This window comes from Ranitomeya variabilis, chromosome 7 (genome assembly GCF_051348905.1).
Source record: "Ranitomeya variabilis isolate aRanVar5 chromosome 7, aRanVar5.hap1, whole genome shotgun sequence".
NCBI lineage: Eukaryota > Metazoa > Chordata > Amphibia > Anura > Dendrobatidae > Ranitomeya > Ranitomeya variabilis.
In genome coordinates, this window is record NC_135238.1 from 137,221,441 (window position 1) to 137,248,601 (window position 27,161).

General features: G+C 42.7%; 1 protein-coding gene across 6 annotated transcripts in view; it reads right to left on the reverse strand.

The window, feature by feature from the left end:
• Positions 1–27,161, reverse strand: part of ADAM23 (ADAM metallopeptidase domain 23) — a 410,305-nt gene that overhangs the window by 376,171 nt on the left and 6,973 nt on the right. For all 6 annotated transcript variants that reach the window (XR_013218285.1, XM_077275748.1, XM_077275751.1 and 3 more), the window contains exon 2: positions 19,595–19,824. Coding sequence is in view for 5 of the 6 variants with exons in the window: in XM_077275748.1 (XP_077131863.1) it covers positions 19,595–19,824 (230 nt within the window). In the remaining variant the exon portion in view is untranslated. The remainder of the gene's footprint in view (positions 1–19,594; positions 19,825–27,161) is intronic.

Here is a 27,161-nt window from a genome sequence, read left to right on the forward strand (position 1 = left end):
CCGGGCTGCGAACGCATCTATTTCAATAAAACATTTATATTTACTCGGTGCGTTCCACTAGCCCTAACACACGGTGGTTGGAACCAAAGATCTCAAATTTGGACTCACCAGACCAAAGCACAGATTTCCACTGGTCTAATGTCCATTCCTTGTGTTCTTTAGCCCAAACAAGTCTCTTCTGCTTGTTGCCTGTCCTTAGCAGTGGTTTCCTAGCAGCTAGTGTACAGATGTGTCTGCTATTAGAACTCTGTGCGGCATTGACCTGTTCTCTAATCTGAGCTGCTGTTAACCTGCAATTTTTGAAGCTGGTTACTCGGATAAACTTATCATCAGATGCAGAGGTGACTCTTGGTCTTCCTTTCCTGGGGTGGTCCTCATGTGAGTCAGTTTCTTTGTAGTGCTTAATGGTTTTTACCACTGCACTTGGGGACACTTTCAAAGTTTTCCCAATTTTTCGGACTGACTGACCCTCATTTCTTAAAGTAATGATGGCCACTGGTTTTTCTTTACTTAGCTGCTTTTTTCTTGCCATAATACAAATTATAACAGTCTATTCAGTAGGAGTATTAGCTGTGTATCCACCAGACTTCTGCACAACACAACTGATGGTCCCAACCCCATTTATAAGGCAAGAAATCCCACTTATTAAACCTGACAGGGCACACCTGTGAAGTGAAAACCATTCCCGGTGACTACCTCTTGAAGCTCATCAAGAGAATGCCAAGAGTGTGAAAAGCAGTCATCAAAGCAAATGGTGGCTACTTTGAAGAACCTAGAATATAAGACATCATTTCAGTTGTTTCACACTTTTGTGTTAAGTATATAGTTCCACATGTGTTAATTCATAGTTTTGATGCCTTCAGTGTGAATGTACAATTTTCATAGTCATGAAAATACAGAAAAATCTTTAAATGAGAAGGTGCGTCCAACCTTTTGGTCGGTATTGTATAATACGGCCGAGAATAAAACGGATGATGGAAGCTGGCTCATAGATTTACATTGGTCCGGGTGCTATGCCATTTTTTCTTGCATAGCACTCATCCTTATTCCTCTCTAGTGTGACTCAGGCCTAACAATGATACCTTGGGTGATGAAATCTGTCTTGTGGTTGTTGTTTAATCTTTATTTGTAGTTTCAGTTAATGAGATGGGTGGCCTGTGTGGGGGCTTTATGTGATGCTCTGCTTACATATTTATCTGTATGGCTTCTGACAGGTCACTGATCCCTCACTGACCTGCCCCCCTATTTTACATACTGATTATTATATGTATTTTTAAAAAATCACCTTCAGCAGGCAGGCGCTGGCTCCTGCGCTGCAACATGATTGCATTTTTAATGCGCATTAAATTGTTTTATTTAGGCATATACATTGAATTTGAAAAAAAAATAATGGCCCCGGACGCATCTGCACAGTAGCATCTATCAGCAATCCGATAGATGCTACTGCACAGGTGCCATTTTGCTAGAGGAAAAAAAAAACTGTCTCCACCAAGATGGTGCTGCCGACACCTGCACAGCAGCATCTATCGGATCGCTGACAGATGCTACTGCACAGGCGCAGCCAGACCATTTAGAGAAAGATTTTTTTTCAGATTCAATGTATATGCCTAAATAAAACAATTTAATGCGCATGATACATGTGATAATGCTGCAGCGCAGGCACCGCCACCAGCGCCTGTCTGCCGAAGGTGATTTTTTTAATACATATAATAATCAGTATGTAAACTAGAGGGCAGGTCACTGAGAGATCAGTGACCTGTCAGAAGCCATACAGATGAATACCTAATCAGAGCACCACACGAAGACCCCCCACAGGCTGCCCCGAAGCACGAGAATCTCATTAACTGAAACTACAAATAAGGATTAAACAACAACCACAAGACTGATTTCATCAATCAAGGTATCATTTTTGTCAGGAATATAGTTAGACAAACTAACAGACAGACAATATACAAAAACGGTGAAAAAAAATGGTGCCTTTATTGGTGCATATGCAATAGCAACATTTTAGTTCCTCCTGGAACCTTTCTCAAGCTTGAGAAAAGTTCCAGGATAAACTGAAACGTTGCTGTAATGTAATGGTAATAAACGGGTTAATGTGGATATCATCCGCGCTGCTGAATAATTGTTGAATAAACCACCTTTCTTTATGTGAAATACGTCTGGACCTACAATTATTCAGCAGCGCGGATGATATCCACATTAACCAGTTTATTATCTACAACATGGTCACTTGCTGACCCGTGGATCTGCTGCAGTGGATAACTTTATATGCTTTATCAAAAGCTCTGGTGAGTAGAATTTGATTATATTAATTCCTTTTACGTTGGATAATACCCTATTTGCGCTGATCTCTTGAGCAGCATTCCTTGTAAAGTAATGGTAAAATAGGACCAGTCTATAAAGCCATCTCTTGGGAGAAGATGTGTCACCCTCACACTGAGGACTGAAGTGCAACACCCCAGGTAACCGGTTGTTGCAGTGATGGTGCCTTCCTTTCGGGGTGATTTCATGCTTGGAGGCAAGGGAGAGTCTCTCTATCAGGTAAGGCAATCGCATTCAACACATGTGAATGTAGGCCAGGAGGAGGGAGCTCAGGACCCGGATTCAGGGGAGCTTCCTTACACTTTATGTATCCTGGTCTGGAGGAGGAGCCAGTTAGTCTGAGGGACACAGTGGAGGGAGACAGTTGGTCTCCAGGAGAGGAGAAGGACGTCTGGAGCAGACGTGGGGGCCGAGCAGCCACGAGGGAGCTGCTACCATTGGAAAGAGCGAGAATTTGAAGGAGCGTTGAATTGTAGAGGGGCTTAGAGGGAAGAAGCACAGAGAAGGAAGAAGCTCAGCAGGGGAACAGCAGAAGGACACCCTGGGAGCCAGAGCACAGAAGGCGGGTATCGGGAGCCCGAGGCTATAGTGGGATTCTAGGACACGTAGCAGAACCGGAGGGCATAGGACTGTATGTCAATTGCCTGCATCAAGTCTGATGTGAAGCAGTAACTTTAGAGCCCGGGGCTTGATAGAGTCCCTATAAACAGGCTCGAACTGCCTATTCTAGGGACCTAACCAACTAAACAGCGCAAGTAGGAAAGGCTTACGGACCTCACCTGGGAGAGGCATCTCCTATTGCCTCCAAGCCGGCCAGACCACAGCTACCCTGCATTTGGTACCCTGGACTGAGGACTACTACTACCATCAGTATACCAGGTAATGACTTTGCAAACCTGTGTCCTCGTTCTTTGCTCATTTATCGGCTTCCACCATCTTGCCATACACTTGGGAAGCCCTGGGGACCCCGCTTCACCTGTGGGAAGTGTCACCATCTTGCTGCACACCATCACCCCAGAGGACCCATTTAAGCAGCGTCGGACCTCACTAACCGAAAACCACAGGTGGCGTCACGAACATAGACATTACAAATTCCCTTAAAAGACCTTCCCCTTTAATTGGACGCCCAGGGCCACGGACCGGGTCGCAGCCACAGTGACATCCCCTTTAAGACCGGACCCAGTACCGAGTACCCCACTGCCCTGCCGGGGCATTCCAGAAGCATGGCTTCATCATAAATTGAAGGGAAAAAGCTAACATTTCATATAAACCCTTTGTAACACAACCCCCTGCTGTGAACAGGTAATTGAAGTAGGTTATCTGAGGGAGAGCAGACAGGAAGTCAAGGCACAGTGTGTACAACAGGAGGCTACACTATTAGCGTCTGTGAAGATAACTCGTCCTGTCTTCAAAAGAACAGACAGATGTTCTGGCACTGAAGTCCAGTTATGAATATTGTTTTTGCGACAGGCGTAGGTCCTATGGTTACGGGAGACATATTTTTGGCATTGTGATAAAGTAGTGAATATATCACATTTACTTACATCACGGTTCAGTCTACAAATTAGTTCCAAATTAATATCGGCCAGATGGATAACGTTTTGTTTTTGGGAACAAGCCACATCCCATTGACCAGCCTCATCGGAGGTCACTAACAGAAGGTGTGTAGGAGTGACTTTTACCTAAAAGCAGATTTTCAATTATTGTAATTGTTCAGTGCTGGGAGATACAGCTCGCTGTAGTTCTCTACCGCTTCCAAAACGAATAGCTTCCCTTTGCAAAGATCAACGTAATTCCTGTAACATCAGGTCTAAAACTTTTCTTTTGTTATCCTCGTTAAGTTTATTTGAGTGTATATACTGTACTTTTTTTGCCCTATTTTGAAATATATTTTGTATATTGTTTAGAAACACTGCCTACTTTTCAGATTAAATATATAAAACTGTATTCCTTTGTTCCTCTTGCTCTGTAAACCGCACCCCTGAAGCCTCATGAGGCCATACGTTATCAGAAAGGGGTGTTCAATTGGCCAGTCAGCACTAAGATGTCAGCACTAAGAAAATGAAAGCCAGGAAGTGGCCATAGAAAATGGATTACAAGACAAAAGTAGGTATCCTTATGGAATGCATTCATAAATTGATTTATTTCAAAAGCCCCACACTATGCAATCTTATTTATAATAGTGACAATTCCATCCGTAAGATCAACGTAGATCAGACAACTCTCAGTTTAGCTGAGAGGAGGTGTGGGTGAGAGGCCTACAGATTCATCATTATGTACGCCTAAAAGTGGTGTAAATTACAACAAAAATGTACTCCAGTGCCTGACTGTAATATATTTCTTGCAGTGGTGCACAGAAACTGAAAGATGCAAAACAAATCACAGAAAAAAGGCAGCCATAGTTATCAACACCAGGTCACAATACTAATGCACTAGCGGATGCAGCAGCCCCCTATGATAAAGGCGGGAACAACACAGGTGCAAAATACTAATGAAACAACCACTTACAACCTACTAGTTCATGGAGGGGGTGGTGACCTTATTAAAAATGCATAGATGAGGTTTATATAGGGCACCAGTCACACAGATGTAGCGCACAGTGTCTGGCCTACATCCTATGGGTGATGTCCATACGATGAGATCCAGCCGGCACGGGGGCACAGTCGGGCCGCCTAATGTGGCAGTTCGCAGTGTCTCCCCAGGCGGCTGCATTCTGCCGCCCCCCAGGACTAAGAGTCAGCTGTTCTCTGTGCCGACTGTCGAGCTAACAGCTGTCACAGAGAAGCTGCAGCGCGCCGGCTCCAAGGGATCAATTGTACTCGCATCTTACAGAAGAAGCGAGTACAATTGAGGCTCTGACCGCTGGGTCAGAACGACGCCAGCAGCGTGATCATGTCATGTGATCATGCTGCTGACATCACTCGCCGGTGCTGCAGACCCAGAGACGCAGATCGGTGGTAAGTGCTCCAGTGGAGCTGAAGTCACCGAAGGTGTGGGGGAGGGGTTAGATTTAATGTGAGTGGGGATGGGGGGATTTATTGTGTTGGAGAGAATTTGAGTGGGAATAGGGGAATTTATTGTGTGGGGGGAAAATTGGAGAGGGGATAGGCGATTTAATGTGTGGGAGGATTTAATGTGTGTAGGGGGGAGATTTGTCATGGGGATGGGGTGTTTAATGTGTGGGGGGGAGATTTGGAGTGGAGATGGTGGATTTAATGTGTGGGGGAAGATTTGGAGTGGGGATGCTGGATTTAATGTGTGGGGGGGAGATTTGGAGTGGAGATGGTGGATTTAATGTGTGGGGGAAGATTTGGAGTGGGGATGCTGGATTTAATGTGTGGGGGGAGATTTGGAGTGGAGATGGTGGATTTAATGTGTGGGGGAAGATTTGGAGTGGGGATGCTGGATTTAATGTGTGGGGAGATGTGGAGTGAGGATGGGGGATTTAATGTGTGGGGGGAGATTTGGAGTGGAGATGGGGTTATTTATTGTGTGTGGGGAGATTTGTAGTGGGGATGGGGGGGTTTAATGTGTGGGGGAGATTTGATGACACAAAATGAAGAGTAAAGGGGAGATGGGGGCATATATAAGGAAACAGTACAGTGGAATGGAGGGCATGTATGAGGAAACAGTACTGGGAAATGGGGGGAATGTATGAGGAAACAGTACAGGGGAATGGGGGCATGTATGAGTAAACTGTGTGGAGGAATGGGGGGCATGTATGAGGAAACAGTACAGGGGAATGGGGGCATGTATGAGGAAACAGTACGGGGGAATGGGGGGCATGTATGAAGAAACAGTACAGGGGAATGGGGAGCATATATGAGGAAACAGTATGGAGGGATGGGTGCAGACAGTATGGGGAGCGAACAGGGGATGTATGTGGACACAGTATAAGTAGCGATGTGAAAAATGTATGTGGACAGAGTATGGGGAGTGAGGGTGATGGGATGTGTGCAGACACAGTATAGAAAGTGAGGGCGTAATTATATGAGGAGACAGTATGGTGAACAGGGGGGAGGTGAGAGGAGACAGTATGAGGAGGGAGTGGACTAGTGTGAGAAGACAGTATGGGGGGAGAAAAGTGAGTGAGCACAGAATAGAGTAGTGGGGGCGTAGCATGGAGGGACAGTGTAAGGGCACAACCAGGAGGGGACAGTATGCCAAGGAAGGGGAGTGTAATTAGAGAGAACAGTATAAATACTGTGCCCTATAGGGGGGATAGAGTGTGAGAGGACAGTGTGAAGAGGAGGCCGGTATGGAAAAGAGAGGTCAGTGTAAAGAGCATGTACCATAAGAGGGACAGTGTGAGGGTCATATTTTGTGCAGACAATATACTGAGGGGCATTTTTTTTTATTCAGAAGCATTATAATGACACTTCTATCTTTAAGGGCATCATGCGGAGATTTTCTGCAAAAGAGCGGAAAAGATGGAAATCTGCAGAGACGAGCTATGGATGAGAAAACTCATCATGGACAAGATGTAGAAAAGGAGAACAACTCCAGAGATGACATCTATAAGGTACCTGGATGTAAATGTTATTTTTGATACTGACTAATTCTCGTGTTTTTATTTATGTTAAGAACATTAAAGGGGATGTCCAGGTTTGTGATAAGTCTGCAGTCATTCTTTGTGACTGCAGACTTCTGAGTTCTCACAGTGCGCACTGCCCGCTGTCAGGATTCTCTCGTGGTGGTGATTTACATACATGCAGTCATGCGCAGACTAGACATATGTGGCCTTACTCAATGAAAATGAACTGAGTGAGGCCGGGCACATCTAGTGGTCCGAAGCATACAAATCACATGCTTGTGCTAATGGATCGCCCCCAGGCGCAGGGCAGTGGGGTACTCGGTACCGGGTCCCTCTGTCTCGGTTCTGGGGATGTCACGGTGGCTCGACCCGGTCCGTGACCCTGCTAAGGGGCGCCCAATTAAAGGATGTAGTTTGTCAAGTGTTCGTGACACCACCTGTGGTACTCGGTCAGGATGACCGACGCTGCTAGGGGTCCACTGGGGAGATGGAATGGCAGCTAGATGGTATACCTTCCCACAGGTGAAGTATGTCCCCAGGGCTTCCCAGTAAGGTAGATGATGGTGTAGGTCGCAGTAAATAATGAGGACACAGGGTTGCAGTCTCTTTACCTTTTACTGAAGACTTCAGCATCCACAATCCAGAGCACTGCTAACGGGGCTTGCTGAATCCGGCCGGTCCGAAGGCACATCCAGAGTTCCCTTTGCAGGTGGAAATCAGTAGCCTTCCTACTTGCGCCTGTGTGTTGTAGTACCTCCCTGCTGAGCACCACGGGATAGTCCTCACAACTGTCATGTATGTTTCTGATATTCTCTCTCTACGTCTAGAGCCTATTAGTCCCTCAGTGTTCCGGCCACCGGCTACGCGCCTCAGAAGGATGTTGCCGATCTTAAGGCAGAACTCCTCCCGGTATTATCTCCTTGTGTTGTGATCTTGTTTCTCACTTCTCCACAATATACTCCACTTCTTGTCCTTTCTTAGGATGCTGCCGCAATGGGGAGCAGTCGCAGCTCCGGAACGTTCTATCTCTTGCTAAGTCTCTGCCAGGGTCCCACCCCTGACAGGGACCTCTGTCTGCAGCTCAGATGTTCCTCCTTCTCCCCTGTCTGCCTGACAGGTCTTTCCTGGGTCTCACCCAGTAGCGTTCTCCAACTAACTTCCTATCCAACCCCCAGTTTTACCCGAGTGTGAGGAGTGGCCTAATAGATAGGACCTTTTGCTCCCCCTGGTGGCCGGAGTGTGAAGTGTAGTGTGTGACTGTGATACCTGGTCAGGTGAACTCCTTTAGAGCCATCAGACATACCATCACTCCCCCTGGTGGAAGAGCGACAATACTGCAACGACCAGGACTCTGGGGCGCCGCACTAACATGACTGTCCACCGGCAAGGGAGAATCCTAAAAGTGTGCAGTGCATTAGTTGTGAGAATTCAGAAGCTGCGATGCCAGGATTGAGCTCTGCAGGTTCCAGTAGTCATCACATGGACACCTCATTCATGTGCGATTTTCATACTGATGGTCCTGTGACGAGCTTCTCTTCCTGCTTCTCTCAGTTTTTTTACTAATCATTGAGAGCATTAGGGAGAGCAGCTCGTGGGTGCCTGACTAAGTGTGCAAATTGCATATGTCATTGGCAGGGGGGGGCGCCAAACTGAATTCTTGCCCCGGGTGACAGAAAACTTAGACACACCTCTGGCTGGACCCTGAACAAAAATGAAAAGATGTGCAACAAAATTCTTGTGCATTTCTAATACTCAGCAATTACCCCCTCCAAGAGTCATAGGTGTGAGCCTTTATCATCCTGTGCATCCGGCTGCATGCTGTAGTGAATTGGCATTGTGATCTGTTATTGGTACATATGCCATACGGCTGCCATTTTTCTGTGATGTTTTTAAATGTTCTATCCTTTTCATGGAGAGGCAGATGATTCTTAAATAATTTGATGCATCTTACTCCTGCACACTCTTCCTCAAAATGCCAGTCTTGATGAATTGAGGACTATGTGGTTTAAAGAAAGTATTTTCAGATTAATTCCAAACTAAAATACTGATGGCCCATATTGATCACAGCTGTCAGGACAAAGAAAGTGACAGCCAGGAAATGGCCCTAGAAAGTGGATTATTATGTAGAGTGCTTATGTGAGTATTGCACATTTCTGACATTTCCCCTTTAAACAACATTTTGCATTGTACATCTGTTTTCAAAATGTTTTGGTTGTTTGCTGTACATTACTTTTTGGTAGAAGGACCAGAGGTCAAACACCGGAAACATCTCTAGGAACTCTTTCCTGAATATGCCAACAAGATGCGCTGTAATAATCAGATGATCACTTAAATGAACAAGACCTGTTCACACCCAGAACTGAGCATACTAAAGTGTTACGAGCCCAGCAGCACCGTCCTTGGTAAAGATTAACCTTCAAGCATACATAAAGCCCATTCTGGGGTACACAGAGTCTGGCATGGTACGGGGCTGTGAGGTAAGGTTATAACAGCAAAAACTAACAAACTAGAAAACACTGAATGTATTTGTAAACTTGACGTCTGATTATAACATGAAGCCTTTGAAATAAATCGGTAGCATCAATAATAGATGATAGGAAAAAGTTAAATGATAGATGTCATCCGAGTGCAGTGCGATGATCTGCATGCACTCATTGACTTGTATGGCCGAATGTAATCCAATAATCAGATCAAAACTGGACATGCTGCGATCTTTTCCCTCGGACACATGCATGGCCCCATAGACTAACATTGGTCCAAGCGCGATCCGATGTTTTGTCAGATCACACTCGGATGGCAAATACGGTGGTCTGCACCTGGCCAATGGATAGGCCATCAATATAAAACTACTGGACAACCCCTTTAAGATTGTGTTTTTAATTTGTGGTTCTGCTGCAGGGTTTTGTTGTAACATTTGCAAAACTGCTTTTATACTGACCAAAAAAAAGCCAACCACGATTTTCATAGGTTGTTTTTCAAAGCTGTTGCAAGCCTTAAAGAAAACTAAGACCATGACGTGTGAATACAGCCTAAAAGATGCAGCCTACATACAATTATCCTTACGATTTATTCCAAATTTAAAAAGGACAAAATATGGCCATGTTCATAGGCTATTGACGTGCTGCAGCGGAATTTGTAGATACAGGTGATTCTCACAAGATTAGAATATCATCAAAGAGTTAATTTATTTCAGTTCTTCAATACACAAAGTGAAACTCATATATTATATAGAGTCATTACAAACAGTGATCTATTTCAAGTGTTTATTTCTGTTTATGTTGATGATTATGGCTTACAGCCAATGAAAACCCAAAAGTCATTATCTCAGTAAATTAAAATAGTTAACTAAAAACACCTGCACAGGCTTCCTAAGCATTTAAAAAGGTCCCTATAGAAATTTCATTCTCCAGCCGGACTTGGCACCTGCCCACACTGTCAAAAAGTACAAATACCTGGTTTAAAAACAACAGTATCTGTGCTTGATTGGCAGCAAACTTGCCTGACCTTAACAAAATAAAGAATCTATGGAGTACTGTCAAGAGGAAGATGAAAGACAGCAGACCCAACAATGCAGATGAGCTGAAGGCTGCTATGAAAGCAACCTGGGCTTCCACAACACCTCAGTAGTGCCACAAGCTGATCGCCTCCATGCCACGCCGCATTGATGCAGTAATTGATGCAAAAAGAGCCCCGACCAAGTATTGAGTGCATTAACTGAACATACATTTCAGTAGGCCAACATTTGGGATTTTAAAATAATTTTTCAAGCTGGTGTTATTTACTGAGATAATGACTTTTGGGCTTTCATTGGCTGTAAGCCATAATCATCAACATTAACAGAAATAATCACTTGAAATAGATCACTCTGTTTGTAATGACTCTTTATAATGTATGAGTTTCACTTTTTAAATTGAAGAACTGAAATAAATTAACTTTCTTTTCAGTGGGAAACAGAGCGCACAATAGGGTGATAACCTATGGACAGGAGAGTAGGAGAGTGCTGATTATGCTCACCTGATGAAGTTGCGATAGGCACAACTCCTATGCAGGCATGAAGAAAAACAGCTGCTGCTGCCCCATGGCTTTTGGATAAATCCCCCAGGAGATATTGGATCCAGTTTGATGAATACGTAGGTGGGCTGCGCTGCTGGAGTGAATCAATTCTTCAGAAATAATGATGAGAATAAAGATTTTTATAAACAACATCTTTCAACGCCTTTACCATGGTGTGCTGCTTCCATTTTTGTGTACGGTATATACAGTACAGACCAAACGTTTGGACACACCTTCTCATTTAAAGATTTTTCTGTATTTTCATGACTATGAAAATGGTAAATTCACACTGAAGGCATCAAAACGATGAATTAACACATGTGGAATTATATGCTTAACAAAAAAAAGTGTGAAAACTGAAAATATGTCTTATATTCTAGGTTCTTCAAAGTAGACACCTTTTGCTTTGATGACTGCTTTGCACACTCTTGGCATTCTCTGGATGAGCTTCAAGAGGTAGTCACCGGAAATGGTCTTCCAACAATCTTGAAGGAGTTCCCAGAGATGCTTAGCACTTGTTGGCCCTTTTGCCTTCACTCTGCGGTCCAGCTCACCCCAAATCATCTCGATTGGGTTCAGGTCTGGTGACTGTGAAGGCCAGGTCATGTGGCGTAGCACCCTCTTTCTTGGTCAAATAGCCCTTACACAGCCTGGAGGTGTGTTTGGGGTCATTGTCCTGTTGAAAAATAAATGATGGTCCAACTAAACGCAAGCCGGATGGAATAGCATGCCGCTGCAAGATGCTGTGGTAGCCATGCTGGTTCAGTATGCCTTTAATTTTGAATAAATCCCCAACAGTGTCACCAGCAAAGCACCCCCACACCATCACACCTCCTCCTCCATGCTTTACGGTGGGAACCAGGCATGTAGAGTCCATCCGTTCACCTTTTCTGCGTCGCACAAAGACACGGTGGTTGGAACCAAAGATCTCAAATTTGGACTCATCAGACCAAAGCACAGATTTCCACTGGTCTAATGTCCATTCCTTGTGTTCTTTAGCCCAAACAAGTCTCTTCTGCTTGTTGCCTATCCTTAAGGTACCGTCACATTAAGCGACGCTGCAGCGATATAGACAACGATGCCGATCGCTGCAGCGTCGCTGTTTCATCGTTGTGTGGTCGCTGGAGAGCTGTCACACAGACAGCTCTCCAGCGACCAACGATGCCGAAGTCCCCGGGTAACCAGGGTAAACATCGGGTTACTAAGCGCAGGGCCGCGCTTAGTAACCCGATGTTTACCCTGGTTACCAGTGTAAATGTAAAAAAAAAAAACACTACATACTTACATTCCAGTGTCTGTCGCGTTCCCCGGCGTCCGCTTCCCTGCACTGTGTAAGCGCCGGCCCTAAAGCAGAGCGGTGACGTCACCGCTGTGCTCTGCTTTACGGCCGGCCGGCGCTGACACAGTGCAGGGAAGCGGACGCCGGGGAACGCGACAGACACCGGAATGTAAGTATGTAGTGTTTTGGTTTTTTTACATTTACACTGGTAACCAGGGTAAATATCGGGTTACTAAGCGCGGCCCTGCGCCTAGTAACCCGATGTTTACCCTGGTTACCAGTGAAGACATCGCTGAATCCACGTCACACACGCCGACTCAGCGATGTCAGCGGGTGATCCAGCGACGAAATAAGGTGCTAGCCTTCTAGCTCCGACCAACGTTGTCACAGCAGGATCCTGATCGCTGCTGCATGTCAAACACAACGATATCGCTATCCAGGACGCTGCAATGTCACGGATCGCTATCGTTATCGTTGTTAAGTTGTTCAGTGTGAAGGTACCTTTAGCAGTGGTTTCCTAGCAGCTATTTTACCAAGAAGGCCTGCTGCAAAAAGTCTCCTCTTAACAGTTGTTGTAGAGATGTATCTGCTGCTAGAACTCTGTGTGGCCTTGACCTGGTGTCTAATCTGAGCTGCTGTTAACCTGCGATTTCTGAGGCTGGTGACTCGGATAAACTTATCCTCAGAAGCCAAGGTGGCTCTTGGTCTTCCTTTCCTGGGGCGGTCCTCATGTGAGCCAGTTTCTTGGTAGCGCTTGATGATTTTTGCAACTGCACTTGGGGACACTTTCAAAGTCTTCCCAATTTTTCGGACTGACTGACCTTAATTTCTTAAAGTAATGATGGCCACTCGTTTTTCTTTACTTAGCTGCTTTTTTCTTGCCATAATACAAATTCTAACAGTCTATTCAGTAGGGCTATCAGCTGTGAATCCACCAGACTTCTGCTCAACACAACTGATGGTCCCAACCCCATTTATAAGGCAAGAAATCCCACTTATTAAACCTGACAGGGCACACCTGTGAAGTGAGAACCATTTACGGTGACTACCTCTTGAAGCTCATCAAGAGAATGCCAAGAGTGTGCAAAGCAGTCATCAAAGCAAAAGGTGGCTACTTTGAAGAACCTAGTATATAAGACATATTTTCAGTTGTTTCACACTTTTTTGTTAAGTATATAATTCCACGTGTGTTAATTCATAGTTTTGTTGCCTTCAGTGTGAATTTACAATTTTCATAGTCATGAAAATACAGACAAATCTTTAAATGAGAAGATGTGTCCAAACTTTTGGTCTGTACTGTATATATATATATATTATATCCCTCATCATTGAAATTGCAACATCAAGAAAGAAATATCTTGGAGCAATGACGGGTCAATTTTTAATTTCAAAGCAAGAATATTAATTAATATGACTATGCTGAATATGTAAACACATGATCCTGAGTGTATCATGGTCATATGGTGAATTAAATATACCCAAATAAAAAGGCTCGCCAACTTATAAATAGAGACTTACTGCCATTTACAGATAAGAGAATGTGTGCCAAATTGCAATAGGCAATAAACACATAGTGTCATATGAGGAGAAGTTGTGCCAGTGCCCAGCCCTGACACCTGTTACATTAAGAAATATTCATGTAACACGAGTCAGTGACATATAAGCCCATGTGAACATGCTAGAATTGCTAATCATGCTTGTAATGCAATCCAAAGAAGCGGGAAAATTCTGACATTCAATCTAGTTCCAAAATGAATAGAACTGTAAGGCGCCTGAAAGCTTAGCACTCAGAGATACTCATGAAGACATCTTTACCATCTTTACTCTGAAAGCTCTAAGCTGTGCTGAGAGAACTTGGCATTTACTGAGGAGAGTGATTTCAGGTTGGAACACTGCAATTCTCCAGAACCCAGAAAGGTCACCATGGAGCAATCAGCAAAGCAGCAGGGGCAGGCTGTTATATTTAGGGTAACTATGTATTTGAAATTCACCATGTGCTACTCTGCAAATTTCCGTGCGTAGGTGGACATGCCTTTGTGAAACAGTAAATCCTACATAATTCCAAACATTACAGTTATACCCTACATCTCTAAGACATTGTTGTTACATTTAGCAGAAAGCTACATGCCAGGAGGCCTGTGCATACTGTAAAAAGACAAAAAAAAATGTTTTTCCAGATACGTAACTGTAAGAAGAAAACTCTGAAAATAAACTCAGCATAGCAACATTGAGGACCATGTTCTATCAGACACCAGTGATACGTAGCTTTTTGTTTCACTCTATGACCCTCATCATGCCACAAGCCCAGTCCTTAAGAAAACCAACTCCCAACTCATATCTTCTACTCAGCAGAAAGGATATATCACAAAAACATGCCTTCAAGTATTTCAATATAGCTAACAGTAATCTAACATTCATAATTGCCACGATTATATAATGGCTCACTACTAACAGAAATATAAGCACATCTTTTCACATCCAATACTATGAAAACTATACATGATGTAAAAATGTGTCTAAATCATGGGCTAAGACAAAAGTATTATCAGGTTGTTGTTGTTGTTGTTGTTGTTGGTCTGATTAAGAACCGAAAATACATTAGAGACCCTCAAACCCACCAATTTCAGAGGGATCGTCCAACCAATTAATCTGTATGGGGTCCCCAACAGATGATGTGTAGATGTGTAGACATTCTGAATTGAAACGGACGATCCTTTTGTTCTTCCTGGAGATGAGCTGTCCACCATGGCTTCCTCCCCTCTCACCATACATACGAGTGTGTAGGGAGGCAGCTTAAGTGAGAAGGTTGTCGGCTAACAACTATCATGTATGGCCACCACTAAGACCCCCAAACACACTAGGCTAATGTCTGCCAAGCACACGGATATCAGCAGAATCGCCTGACAGTCTGATGATACAGATGATGTCGGGGGAGAGTAGGAGACATGTCAGACTTCTGAACGTCAATTCTCCGGGAGATAACCTAAGCCCAGAAGAGTCTGTCAGTGTCTCTCTCACAAAAGACGCCAGTCGAGCTGAGCTATTAATGAGGGATACAGGTGAGATAGTTTGGCCTAAAGCTAGCTGTTTTACAGTGGGGGAAAAAATTATTTGATCTTTTGCTGATTTCGTAAGTTAGCCCACTGACAAAGACATGAACAGTCTATAATTTTAAGGGTAGGTTAATTTTAACATTGAGAGATAGAATATTAAAAATAAAATGCAGAAAATCACATTGTATAAATTATATAAATTTATTAGCATTTTGCAGTGAGAAATAAGTATTTGATCCCTCTGGCAAACAAGACTTAATACTTGGTGCCAAAACCCTTGTTGGCAAACACAGCAGTCAGACCTTTTTTGTCGTTTATGATGAGGTTTCGCACATGTCAGAAGGAATTTTGGTTCACTCGTCTTTGCAGATCATCTTTAAATCATTAAGATTTCGAGGCTGTCGCTTGGCAACTCAGAGCTTCAACTCCCTCCATAAGTTTTCCATGGGATTACGGTCTGGAGACTAGCAAGGCCACTCCATGACCTTAATGTGCTTCTTTTTGAGCCACTCCTTTGTTGCCTTGGCTTTATGTTTTGGGTCTTAGTCTTGCTGGAAGACCCAGCGATGACCCATTTTTAATGTCCTGGCAGAGGGAAGGAGGTGGTCACTCAGGATTTTACGGTACATGGCTCCATCCATTCTCCCATTGATGCAGTGAAGTAGTCCTGTGTCTTTAGCAGAGAAACACCCCCAAAACATAATGTTTCCACCTCCATGCTTCACAGTGGGGACGGTGTTCTTTGGGTCATAGGCAGCATTTCTCTTCCTCCAAACACGGCGAGTTGAGTTAATGCCAAACACTACAATTTTTGTATCATCTGACCACAGCACCTTCTCCCAATCACTCACGGCATCATCCAAGTGTTCATTGGCAAACTTCATATGGGCCTGCACATGTGCCTTCTTGAGCAGGGGAACCTTGCGGGCACTGCAGGATTTTAAACCTTTACGGCATAATGTGTTACCAATGGTTTTCTTGGTGACTGTGGACCCAGCTGCCTTGAGATCATTAACAAGTCCCCCCCCATGTAGTTTTAGGTTGATCTCTCACCTTCCTCATGATCAAGGATACCCCACGAGGTGAGATTTTGCATGGTGCCCCAGATCGTATTTCTTCCATTTTCATACTAATGAACCAAGAATTGTCTCCTTCTCACTCAGCGTCTTATTTATGGTTTTGTAGTCCATTCCAGCTTTGTGCAGGTCTATGATCATGTCCCTGACATCCTTGAAAAGCTCTTTGGTCTTGCCCATGTTGTGCAGGTTAGAGTCTGACTGATTAATTGAGTCTGTTGGCAGGAGTTTTTTATAAAGGTGACTACGTCAGACAGCTGTCTTTAATGCAGGCAAGGAGTTGATTAGGAGCGTCTAACTGGTCTGTAGGAGCCAGAACTCTTAATGGTTGGTAGGGGAACAAATATTTATTTCTCATTGCAAAATGCAAATACATTTATGCAATTTATACAATGTGATTTTCTGGATTTTATTTTTGATATTTCATATCTTAATGTTAAAATTAACGTACCCTTACAATTATAGATTGTTCATGTCTTTGTCAATGGGCAAACTTACAAAATCTGAGAGCGATCAAATACTTATTTCCCCTACTAAATATGGGGGGCTTTGGTGTAAAAGTGCCCTAATCTACACCACCATCTTGGTGTTCTTGATAATGTCCACAGTCATAGTCAGTGTAAACATTCTTTTACAGTGTTTTTCTATTAGTGGACACAAGAATAGAGCTTTTTGAAATTTGTAGAGTCTTCAGTAGCTCTTTTGCCGTTACACTTTCTCACCTCTTTTAGGATTGCCGGTTGTGCTCTTGAACTGATTTTCACAGGACGCCCACTCCATTATCTAATGGATGGATTGATGTACTCCCAGGTCTTTAGCAATGCTTTTGTAACCTTTTACAGCTTCATGCATCTCAATAGCTCCAGAGGACCTGAGAAGGCTGTCTGCATCAAGGCATAGTTCACACTAACCAATTTTTCTTGAGAAGGGCAGATTTAACAGTAGCCAGGTATTCTGTTCCTCTATTTAATTGGTAAAGTATCTATGAAACACATTCAATCTCATCTCATTAATTGAAACACCTTTTGCCAACTAGCTCTTTAAAAAGTAACACAGAGTTCACTTACTTTTTCTCACAGCACTGGAGATGTTTACTCAATGTGCCCAATGATAAGCAAGAAAGGTACAATTTTTTGGACCCCAAATCATTAGGATTAATGTTTTGCACTCCAGTCTTGATGATGGATGTGTAGAAATATGAGCTGATAAATTCATTAAGAGACGCACGCCACGCAATGAAATAGGCACATCTTTTCAGGCGTACATGCTTCAACAGAATTGTTACCTCAGTTAGTGACCGGAGTAACATTTCTGGTATAAGATACACCAGCACTAATGATTAATTTTCCAGGTGGGTGTAACCATGCTCATCCGAGCTCCCCCCCCAGCTCAGTCCTTCTTGGCAGAGCTGCCCAAAACTGGCATGAAAATGACAAAAATCAAAAAATGTTTGCACAACTCTGTGTTGCGCAAGATTTTCTGACTTTTCAACATGTTTTATGCCAGCTTTTTGGCATAAACACTTTGATGACTCAAGGCCTTTGTGGGTTATTAGTTTAGATTGTGTTTGCGTTTACTTAAGGTTTAGGTCACAAACTGACACCATTTTAATACAGGAAAGATATATATCTTGGTACTGTGTAAGGCTACTTTCACACTAGCGTTGTTCGCTGTACGTCGCAATGCGTTGTTTTGGAGAAAAAACGCATCCTGCAAAGTTTCCCGCAGGATGCGTTTTTTCTCCATAGGCTTGCATTAGCGACGCATTGCAACGTATGGCCACACGTCGCATCCGTCGTGCGATGGATGCATCATGTTTTGGCGAACCGTCTGCACCAAAAAAAGGTTCCATGTAATGCCATTTCCCACCGCGCATGCGGGGCCGAAACTCCGCCCCCTCCTCCCCGGAACTCACAATGGGGCAGCGGATGCGTTGTAAAGCTGCATCCGCTGCCCTAGTTGTGCTAAATTAACACACTGTCCATCGGTACATTGGGCCGACGATTTGCGACGGCCCGTACCGACGGACTAGTGTGAAAGTAGCCTTAGCCAGTAGATAGAAAAATATTTAGAATTGAGAGTCCTCAGTGGTTGATACCTTTTGATGGCTAACTTCAGTTAGCCATTAAAAGGTATCAACCACTGAGGACTCTCAATTCTAAATATTTTACCATTTTAATAGTGATCAATGCCGAATTCCAGGTAATTTCTGAGGGGTCACTTATTTTATTTCAACTGTATCATTCCAATAGAGATTGCTTGGAAGATGCAAGAGCAGGGATGAATGACTATAGTACCAGGAAGGTTGGACATTAACTGGTCTGGGAAGCTTCGTGATCTCCATACATGAGCCATGTTGATTGCCATCCAGGCTTGCCAGGAACAGATTTAATTAAGGAAGAATAAAACAACCATTCTATAATCATAAATGACATATTTTCTTATTTTAGGGTGAAATGCTCTTAAAGACCTCATAACTTTAGGATACTGCTACCCAAGTAATTAGGAGTCACCCATGACTCTTGCCCCCCTTTATGTGGAACCAGAGCTGCTGGCATTTCCTGACAGTATTGTGCAGTAATAATAATAGCAATGTCCAAGACCTTTCCCTGGAACATGTCTCCTGCAGTAAGGACTTTATAACAGTACCGAACAGTGAGAACTGGACTGCGCACCAGCGTAGTGTCACTTCATTGCTGTGTATTTTTCAGAACATGACCTGGATAATTACTAACTCTATAAAGAAACATATGTTAGATATGTGCAACTGAACGGGCACCACGGTGGCTCAGTGGTTAGCATTGCAGCACTGGAGTCCTGGGTTCGAATCCCACCAAGGACAACATCTGCAAAGAGTTTGTATGTTCTCTCCGTGTTTGCGTGGGTTTCCTCCGGGCACTCCGGTTTCCTCCCACATTCCAAAGACATACTGATAGGGAATTTAGATTGTGAACCCCATTGGGGACAGCGATGATAATGTCTGTAAAGCGCTGCGGAATATGTTAGCGCTATATAAAAATAAAGATTGTTATTATTATTATTATTATTATTATTATTATTAACTGAACGAAACGTAGGTTACCCCTAGACACAGTCGAGTGTATTACTCTCCAATGTGATGTCCCACCACATGATGTGTCCTCCAATAAAATAGTACATGACTAATGGCGATTCTGGCTTATGAGACTGCCCCCGATACCATATGCTACATTTGTTGTATAGTATATAGAGCTGACACTTCGTCCGTCCTGCCCGCTGGCACATACAGTAATACCTGGTTATGCTTCTGCTGGTCCCTTGCCTTTGTATCCAATATGTGGTATGGACCCTCAGACTCCTTGTTAAGGTAATAGACCAGTCTTGAAGGCAGTGTGATTTCTTTGTGCATTTCCTTGCTCTGGTTGTGATTAGTGCTTTCCCTACTGCTGCTGTTATGCTGCGATGCCTGCTCTTCATCTGCCAATGTGCCAGCCGTGCCTCCTGCAGTCTCATTGCGGTGTGGAGCTTTTGGAGAGAGAAAAAAAATATATTTTACTGCATTCAGTCATTGTCTCATAGGAGACTATACAGAGTTCAGCAAAACTGTGAGTCATGCATCATAAAATGAACACTTCTTAGCCCCACTATATAACTGACATCTGCATTTTACTTACCGTACTTAGGAAGATATATTTATCTTTATGATGGCAACAATGGAAAAATGAAATTAGAAAGGTTCTAGATGTCATTTAAAAGGCATGCCAGCCTTCATCTGGTTGGCATTTGTCAGTCCAGGATCAAAGCCTCCAATATCAGAATTTTGCCAGAGTAAGGCCGGCCTCACACTTGGCGTAAGACAATACGCCACGTATTATACGTCCGTACTACGGCCGTAATACGAAGAAATGTTCCCAAAATATTGATCCGTAGTCAGGGTGTGTCAGCGTATTTTGCGCATGGCATCCTCCGTATGTAATCCGTATGGCATCCGTACTGCGAGATTTTCTCGCAGGCTTGCAAAACCGACATCTAATGGATTTATGTGCTCAAATGTTCGGGAAAACATATATACAGTATATATATATATATGTCATTGAGACACATATATATATATTCTGTATTTAGATTTCATTCAGCGTGATATCTGTGAACAGCCGGTAATTCAATTGCCGGCTTTTCATTTCTCCTGCACAAACCCGACATGATATGAGACATGGTTTACATACAGTAAACCATCTCATATCCCCTTTTTTTTTGCATATTCCACACTACTAATGTTAGTAGTGTGTATGTGCAAAATTTGGCCGCTGTAGCTGCTGAAATAAAGGGTTAAATTGTGGAAAAAATTGGCGTGGGCTCCCGCGCAATTTTCTCCGCCAGAGTGGTAAAGCCAGTGACTGAGGGCAGATATTAATAGCCAGGAGAGGGTCCATGGTTATTGGCCCCCCCCGTGGCTAAAAACATCTGCCCCCAGCCACCCCAGAAAAGGCACATCTGGAAGATGCGCCTATTCTGGCACTTGGCCACTCTCTTCCCACTCCCTGTAGCGGTGGGATATGGGGTAATGAAGGGTTAATGCCACCTTGCTATTGTAAGGTGACATTAAGCCAGATTAATAATGGAGAGGCGTCAATTATGTCACCTATCCATTATTAATCCAATTGTTGGAAAGGGTTAAAAAACACACACACACATGATTTAAAAGTAGTTTAATGAAATAAACACAGCGGTTGTTGTAATAATTTATTGCTCTCTCAATCCATCAGGAACACCCTCGCTTGGAAAAATAATAAACGCACAATATACATACCTTCTGGTGAACCGTCTCGTCCCACGAAGTAATCCATCTGAAGGGGTTAACTAATATTACAGGCAGGAGCCCTGCTAAATGCAGCGGTGCTCGTGCTTGTAATTCCCCGGCGAATGAATGAAATGTAGGTCATTGACCTACATTTCCTTCAGTCGCGGTGATGCGCCCCCTGGTGGATGTCCTCATATGACCTGGAGCGTGGGAAAAAGTTCCCAGGCTGCAGTTCATGAGAACATCCACCAGAGGGCGCCTCACCGCGACTCAATGTAAGTACAGATCCTGCTTTCCTTTCAGCACCCGGGGATTACAGGTACGAGCGAGTGGTTTATCGCAGCTCGTGCCTGTAATATTAGTTAACCCCTTCAGATGGATTACCTCGTGGGACGAGACGGTTCACCAGAAGGTATGTATCTTGTGCGTTTATTATTTTTCCAAGCGAGGGTGTTCCTGATGGATTGAGAGAACAATAAATTATTACAACAACCGCTGTGTTTATTTCATTAAACTACTTTTAAATCATGTGTGTGTGTGTTTTTTAACCCTTTCCAACAATTGGATTAATAATGGATAGGTGTCATAATTGACGCCTCTCCATTATTAATCTGGCTTAATGTCACCTTCCAATAGCAAGGTGGCATTAACCCTTCATTACCCCATATCCCACTGCTACAGGGAGTGGGAAGAGAGTGGCCAAGTGCCAGAATTGGCGCATCTTCCAGATGTGCCTTTTCTGGGGTGGCTGGGGGCAGATGTTTTTAGCCACGGGGGGGCCAATAACCATGGACCCTCTCCTGGCTATTAATATCTGCCGTCAGTCACTGGCTTTACCATTCTGGCGGAGAAAATTGCGCGGGAGCCCACGCCAATTTTTTCCGCCATTTAACCCTTTATTTCAGCAGCTACAGCGCTGAAATGTTGCACATACACACTACTAACATTAGTAGTGTGGAATATGCAAAAAAAAAGGGGATATGAGATGGTTTACTGTATGTAAACTATGTCTCATATCCTGTCGGGTTTGTGCAGGAGAAATGAAAAGCCGGCAATTGAATTACCGACTTTTCACTAACAGCGCTGCGTATTTCTCGCAAGTCACACTGCAGGTCCGTGTGGAATCCGTATTTTTCTCGCCCCCATAGACTTTCATTAGCGATTTTTTTTGCGCAATACGCTGACAAACGCAGCATGCTGCGATTTTGTACGGCCGTAGAAAGCCGTATAATACTGAACCGTAATATACGGCTAATAGGAGCAGCCCCATTGAGAATAATTGTGCCGTTTATTTTGCGAGTTTTACGGACGTAATTTCTGCGCTCTTACGTCTGTAAAACTCGCTAGTGTGAGGCCGGCCTAAGTGTGTAGTCTGTCTGTAGGGTCAGTTCCTGGGTCTGTGCCAAGTAGCAATCCCTATCACATATCCACATGCTGTCTGGGAGTATATTTCCCAGTCTTTTGCTAAGGTTTCCTAGTTTCAGGGCTTATCACTTAGGTTATATGATGCTTAATGAAGCCACATAAAATGTTAGGCTAGTTTCACACTGTATGTCGGTCCAGCCTTACTTGCAGTCTCCGTTAGGAGTTTGAAGCCTAGAAAAATGGGATTCAGATGGAACCCACGACCGCGCAATCGAGTATAGACAAGAAAACTGGAGCCATGAAGTCTGCAGTTTTGGACTGTGGTTGACCCTTTTACCAGTGGTATATGTTTTTGACATCGGACTCAATCGTACCCTATACTATGCTATTGTGTTTGCATAAAAAACATAGGTCTAGATTCATAAAAAACAGTATTGTTCACGCCAGTCTTGATGAGGGGGCATGATTGATTTAGAAGCACGTGCCTCGAAATAAATCAGGAGTGTGAGAGAAGTGGCATGTGCCTATATGCGCCTCGCCACAAACCTTACTCCAGTCTGGGACAGGAGTAGGGACTGTGGCGTAAGAACACCGCACATCATCATTAATTTAAGAAGAAGGCATCCCCACACCCCTTGCACTCATCCTGCCCCAGCTACCAGCCTTTTGGCAGAACTGTCAAAAACTGACGATTCCATGATATTTTACGGAAGCAGGACAATCATATTAATGATTGTTCTGTGGCGATAGAATATTATTTTGTCTGTCTAAGCAAAACCAGTAAACAACTGCACATCAGCCTGTATATAGCAGATCAGTAGTGATTTACCAGACCGGAATGTCTCGTCTAAAATGTCCATAATGGTGTGCAGTAAACTGATGAACAGTAATTTATTCCACATACAGTACATGAAACTCTTCTTGTTCAATTGTAATATATCTAGACTTCTCCTCCCATCAGCCCAAGATCAGACAAATCAACCAGGAGTCACAATGAGAAACCTCATTCACTTCCGGATGACCTTTTGTCGTCTTCTCCAAGTGTATCATGGACAATCTCTTTAGGATGGTCTCAGGCCATTGACCTTGTACAAACTTATTTTCTAATGTCCAATCAATTTCTGAAGCATGGAAAAATTAATAGATTTTTTCTGTAACGCATTATTAAGATTTGTTTTAGTTTTTGTCAACTCTCTTGTTTGCCCATCAAGTGTACAGCGAACAGTTTACCATCTGTTTAACAGAATGAAAACTTGGGATGAGACAAATGCAGACCATGTTATATTTAGCTTTGACTCTATAATGTGAACAGTAATTCTTAATCACGCTCCTATGAATACCTCTCCTATCAGGCACAATAGCAGATATCATGCTGAGATCATGATTGATACTGCATTGGCTTATAAGGAAAATCTAGATAAAACGATCTTGATATGACGAAGACATGTGAGAAGATTTGAATGCATGCTTAAATCCCTAAAGCTTGGAGATTTTCGTTAATAAATATCTGTCACAGCAAGTATTCCATAGCATAAGTCCTGCAAGTGACGGTTACATATTCCTGCCATTAGACAATCATTTTACATTTCATTCAGCAGCAATTTTGCCAGAATTCTGGTGTAAATTGCTTTGCAAATCCGCAAAATGTTGCCGCAACTTGGGAGTTGAACAAAAATTTAGCAACTTTGGCATTTTTATGTCAGTTTCTTCCAGCTCTGCCCAAATGGGTATCGCTGGGACGGGAGAGAGGCACGGACAGGACATGGTGCCACAGCTCATCTAACGATCAATGGCATTTCTTACATCACAAATCTTACTCTAAGACTTGTGGTGAGACACAATGAGGCACATGCCATTCCTGGGACACACAGAGGCGCCTTATGGGTTTTAATAAATCAGAGGCATCTGACTCCATTACATCCCTCATCCAGACCAGGGGAAGATTGTTGGTCTTAATGAATTGGGGACATAATCCATTAATTAACCTACTTTGATTAGCTTCATTTTTCGAGATCTCAATTAACTTTTCAAAAAATTGAACTTGGAAATCTCAAAAAAATCTATACTACTATCATTCAAGCTAACTTTGTGACTTTATTGAATTACATTTACTGTACGTTAGAAAGTATTTCACCGGATGAGCTAGAAATGCAACCGAGAAATATAAAGATCTATAAACTTCAATACAAACAAGATCTTCAACACTTAATGTCTTTTGTAAAAAAAAATTCTATAGCATTTTCCACGCTTTAACATGACAGTCTGACTATATGAGAAAAGTGAAGCTGTCAAAGACTTGCTGCTAAATAGACAGCAGAACAATGCTACAGATAATAATTTTTACCACTGACCTTCTCCAAGACCTTGGTAACCCAATGTCTATTTTTTCAGACATATGATGCCTACAAAATGATGAACACCATGCAGAACAGAAAGCCTCTGCAGGATGACTTGGACTACACAAAATGTTTGGCTAGAAGTGGCTACCTAGGATGTCGTAGGTAAAAATAAAGTCATTATAATAATAAGTAATCATATACTACATATACTGACATTTATTGGAAACGTTAGGATTAACAGCAACTAAAAACTATCAAAATGCTGAAAGCAAGATATTTAAATACTTCCAATTAGAAATGTGGTATAATTTTTCTAATTCTCCATGTCTCGTTCTTCATGTGCAGGCATTGCAGGACCTTAGGTATCCATGGTTACAATCACTGAAATAGTGACAGTTAAATAGTTGCTAGTAGTCATAACCATGGATACCCAAGGTGCTACAATGTGTGCACATGAGAAAAGAGACAAAGCGAATCAGAAGAACTATACTACATTGCTAATTGGAAGCATTTTCTAATATTACATATTGGTGAAGGATCTTGGAGATGGGAATACCCCAGTAAGTCTAAAAAGTCTATCAAGCTCAAAATATTATTTAGTAGTCCTGAGACCCTACAGTATGCTAAACCTTCTTACAACATATGAAGATGCTTTGTCAATGTGACAGAATGTAAAGTGTGCAAATTACTGCCCAAAAATGTCTAATATTCATCATTACTATGAAAGTCATTCATCATCAAAAGCAAGTAAAATTATTCTAAGTAATCTAAATAATTAGTATGGTTAGGGCCATGGCAAAAGTTTACTTAAGTATAGGTGAGTTTAAGTACAAGAAACGAAGAACTAGTTATTCAGTCTGCCTTAATTACAGTTGATTTTCTAAAAGGTCCTTTGTCAAGGGTCTGTGATAACTGACTTTCAGTTAAATAAATGGTTTTGGGTGGAATTACTGTATCTTTTCCTTCAAACATTCTGTGACACGTAAAGACGTGAAACACGATTGTGTATACTACCTTTTAGCAATTACTGTGAAAAGGTCAAGCATGCCATGACCTCCCTTTTAACATTTATGAAAATACATGCAATTGTCATTAATGGAATTTTTATTACTGTTTTGTAATATGAATGGCTGTTTAGGACAATGAATAAGAAGTAGAAATATCTGAAAAAGGAGGCCAGGGCATAAAATAGAATAGAGAAATATAAAAAAAAAACATGCAACAGAGAGAAAACATAATGTTGACTTTGTTAATTGGACGTAGAACATTTTGAAACAATAAGCAGAAAAGGAGACTGGATTATGACATCTCAAAGAATTCAAGGTACAATTAGAGGGTAAAGTCATTTCCAATGGGTCCCCAAGAGCTAAAGATAGGTTTAAGGTTCTTCTATACACTAAACTACACTGTCCCAACCCTAAAAAGAGCCATAAACTGCTAAAACAGTAAAAAAAACTCCACATACATCAAAGCCACATAATATGGCGGAGTGAGAACTACTGAAACTTCAAGTGAACAGGAGAAGCTGGTAGAGTCTCCAGTATTATTCTCACAGAATCTATAACTTTATTTGTTATGCTTTTTCAAACTAAAAATATAAGTCAGTATTTGAAAAGGGGAAAAAGGACATTTGTTCGAGGTCTCGGGCAAGGAGCATTGCTTCCAAAAGACTTAATTGATGCCTTAATTTCCTCTGTTGTCTTTGATGGATTAGTAATGGAATGTCAACTATTGGGTTTAAGGAAAGTTTTTCAGACTGGAAACCTGCATGTTAAATAGAATGATAAGTAGCATATTTTCAATTCATTTGAAGATCTATAATTTCATTTGCGCTAGGGGTTTTTGTTATAATGATCCCAAGCTATTCACTAGAAGCTAGGACAGGGGGGTTGATAACTTGCTCACTGACTTAATCCTCTGTCAAAGCTCCAAGCATAATTTTGGGGAAAACATTGCTCAAGAACTGTTTCTGAAGACAGGAATCCCAGTAAAAAGTAAAAAAAAAAACATTGAGATTCTACTAGATTGTTGACAATTCTATGTCTATGCTCCAGAGCACCAGACTTAAAAAATAACTTGAAGGAAACCAGTCACCAGAAAAAATGCTATTAAGCTGCAGATATGGGGTTAATCAGCAGGTTAATGGCATTATAATGCTGGCAGGCAGCTGCAGGTAGCCTAACGCTGAAGGGAGAAAATGAACTTTATTCTCCCTAGTAGTGCTCCCGTTTCAGTCACGGTGGCGGCACCAGTTCAGTCATCGCTCTGAGTATACAGAACAGCAGCTGTAACTGCGCCCTCAAGACTGACTGAAAGCCAGCCCTAATGCCGGGGGGCGCTGTTACTGCCTCAGCTCT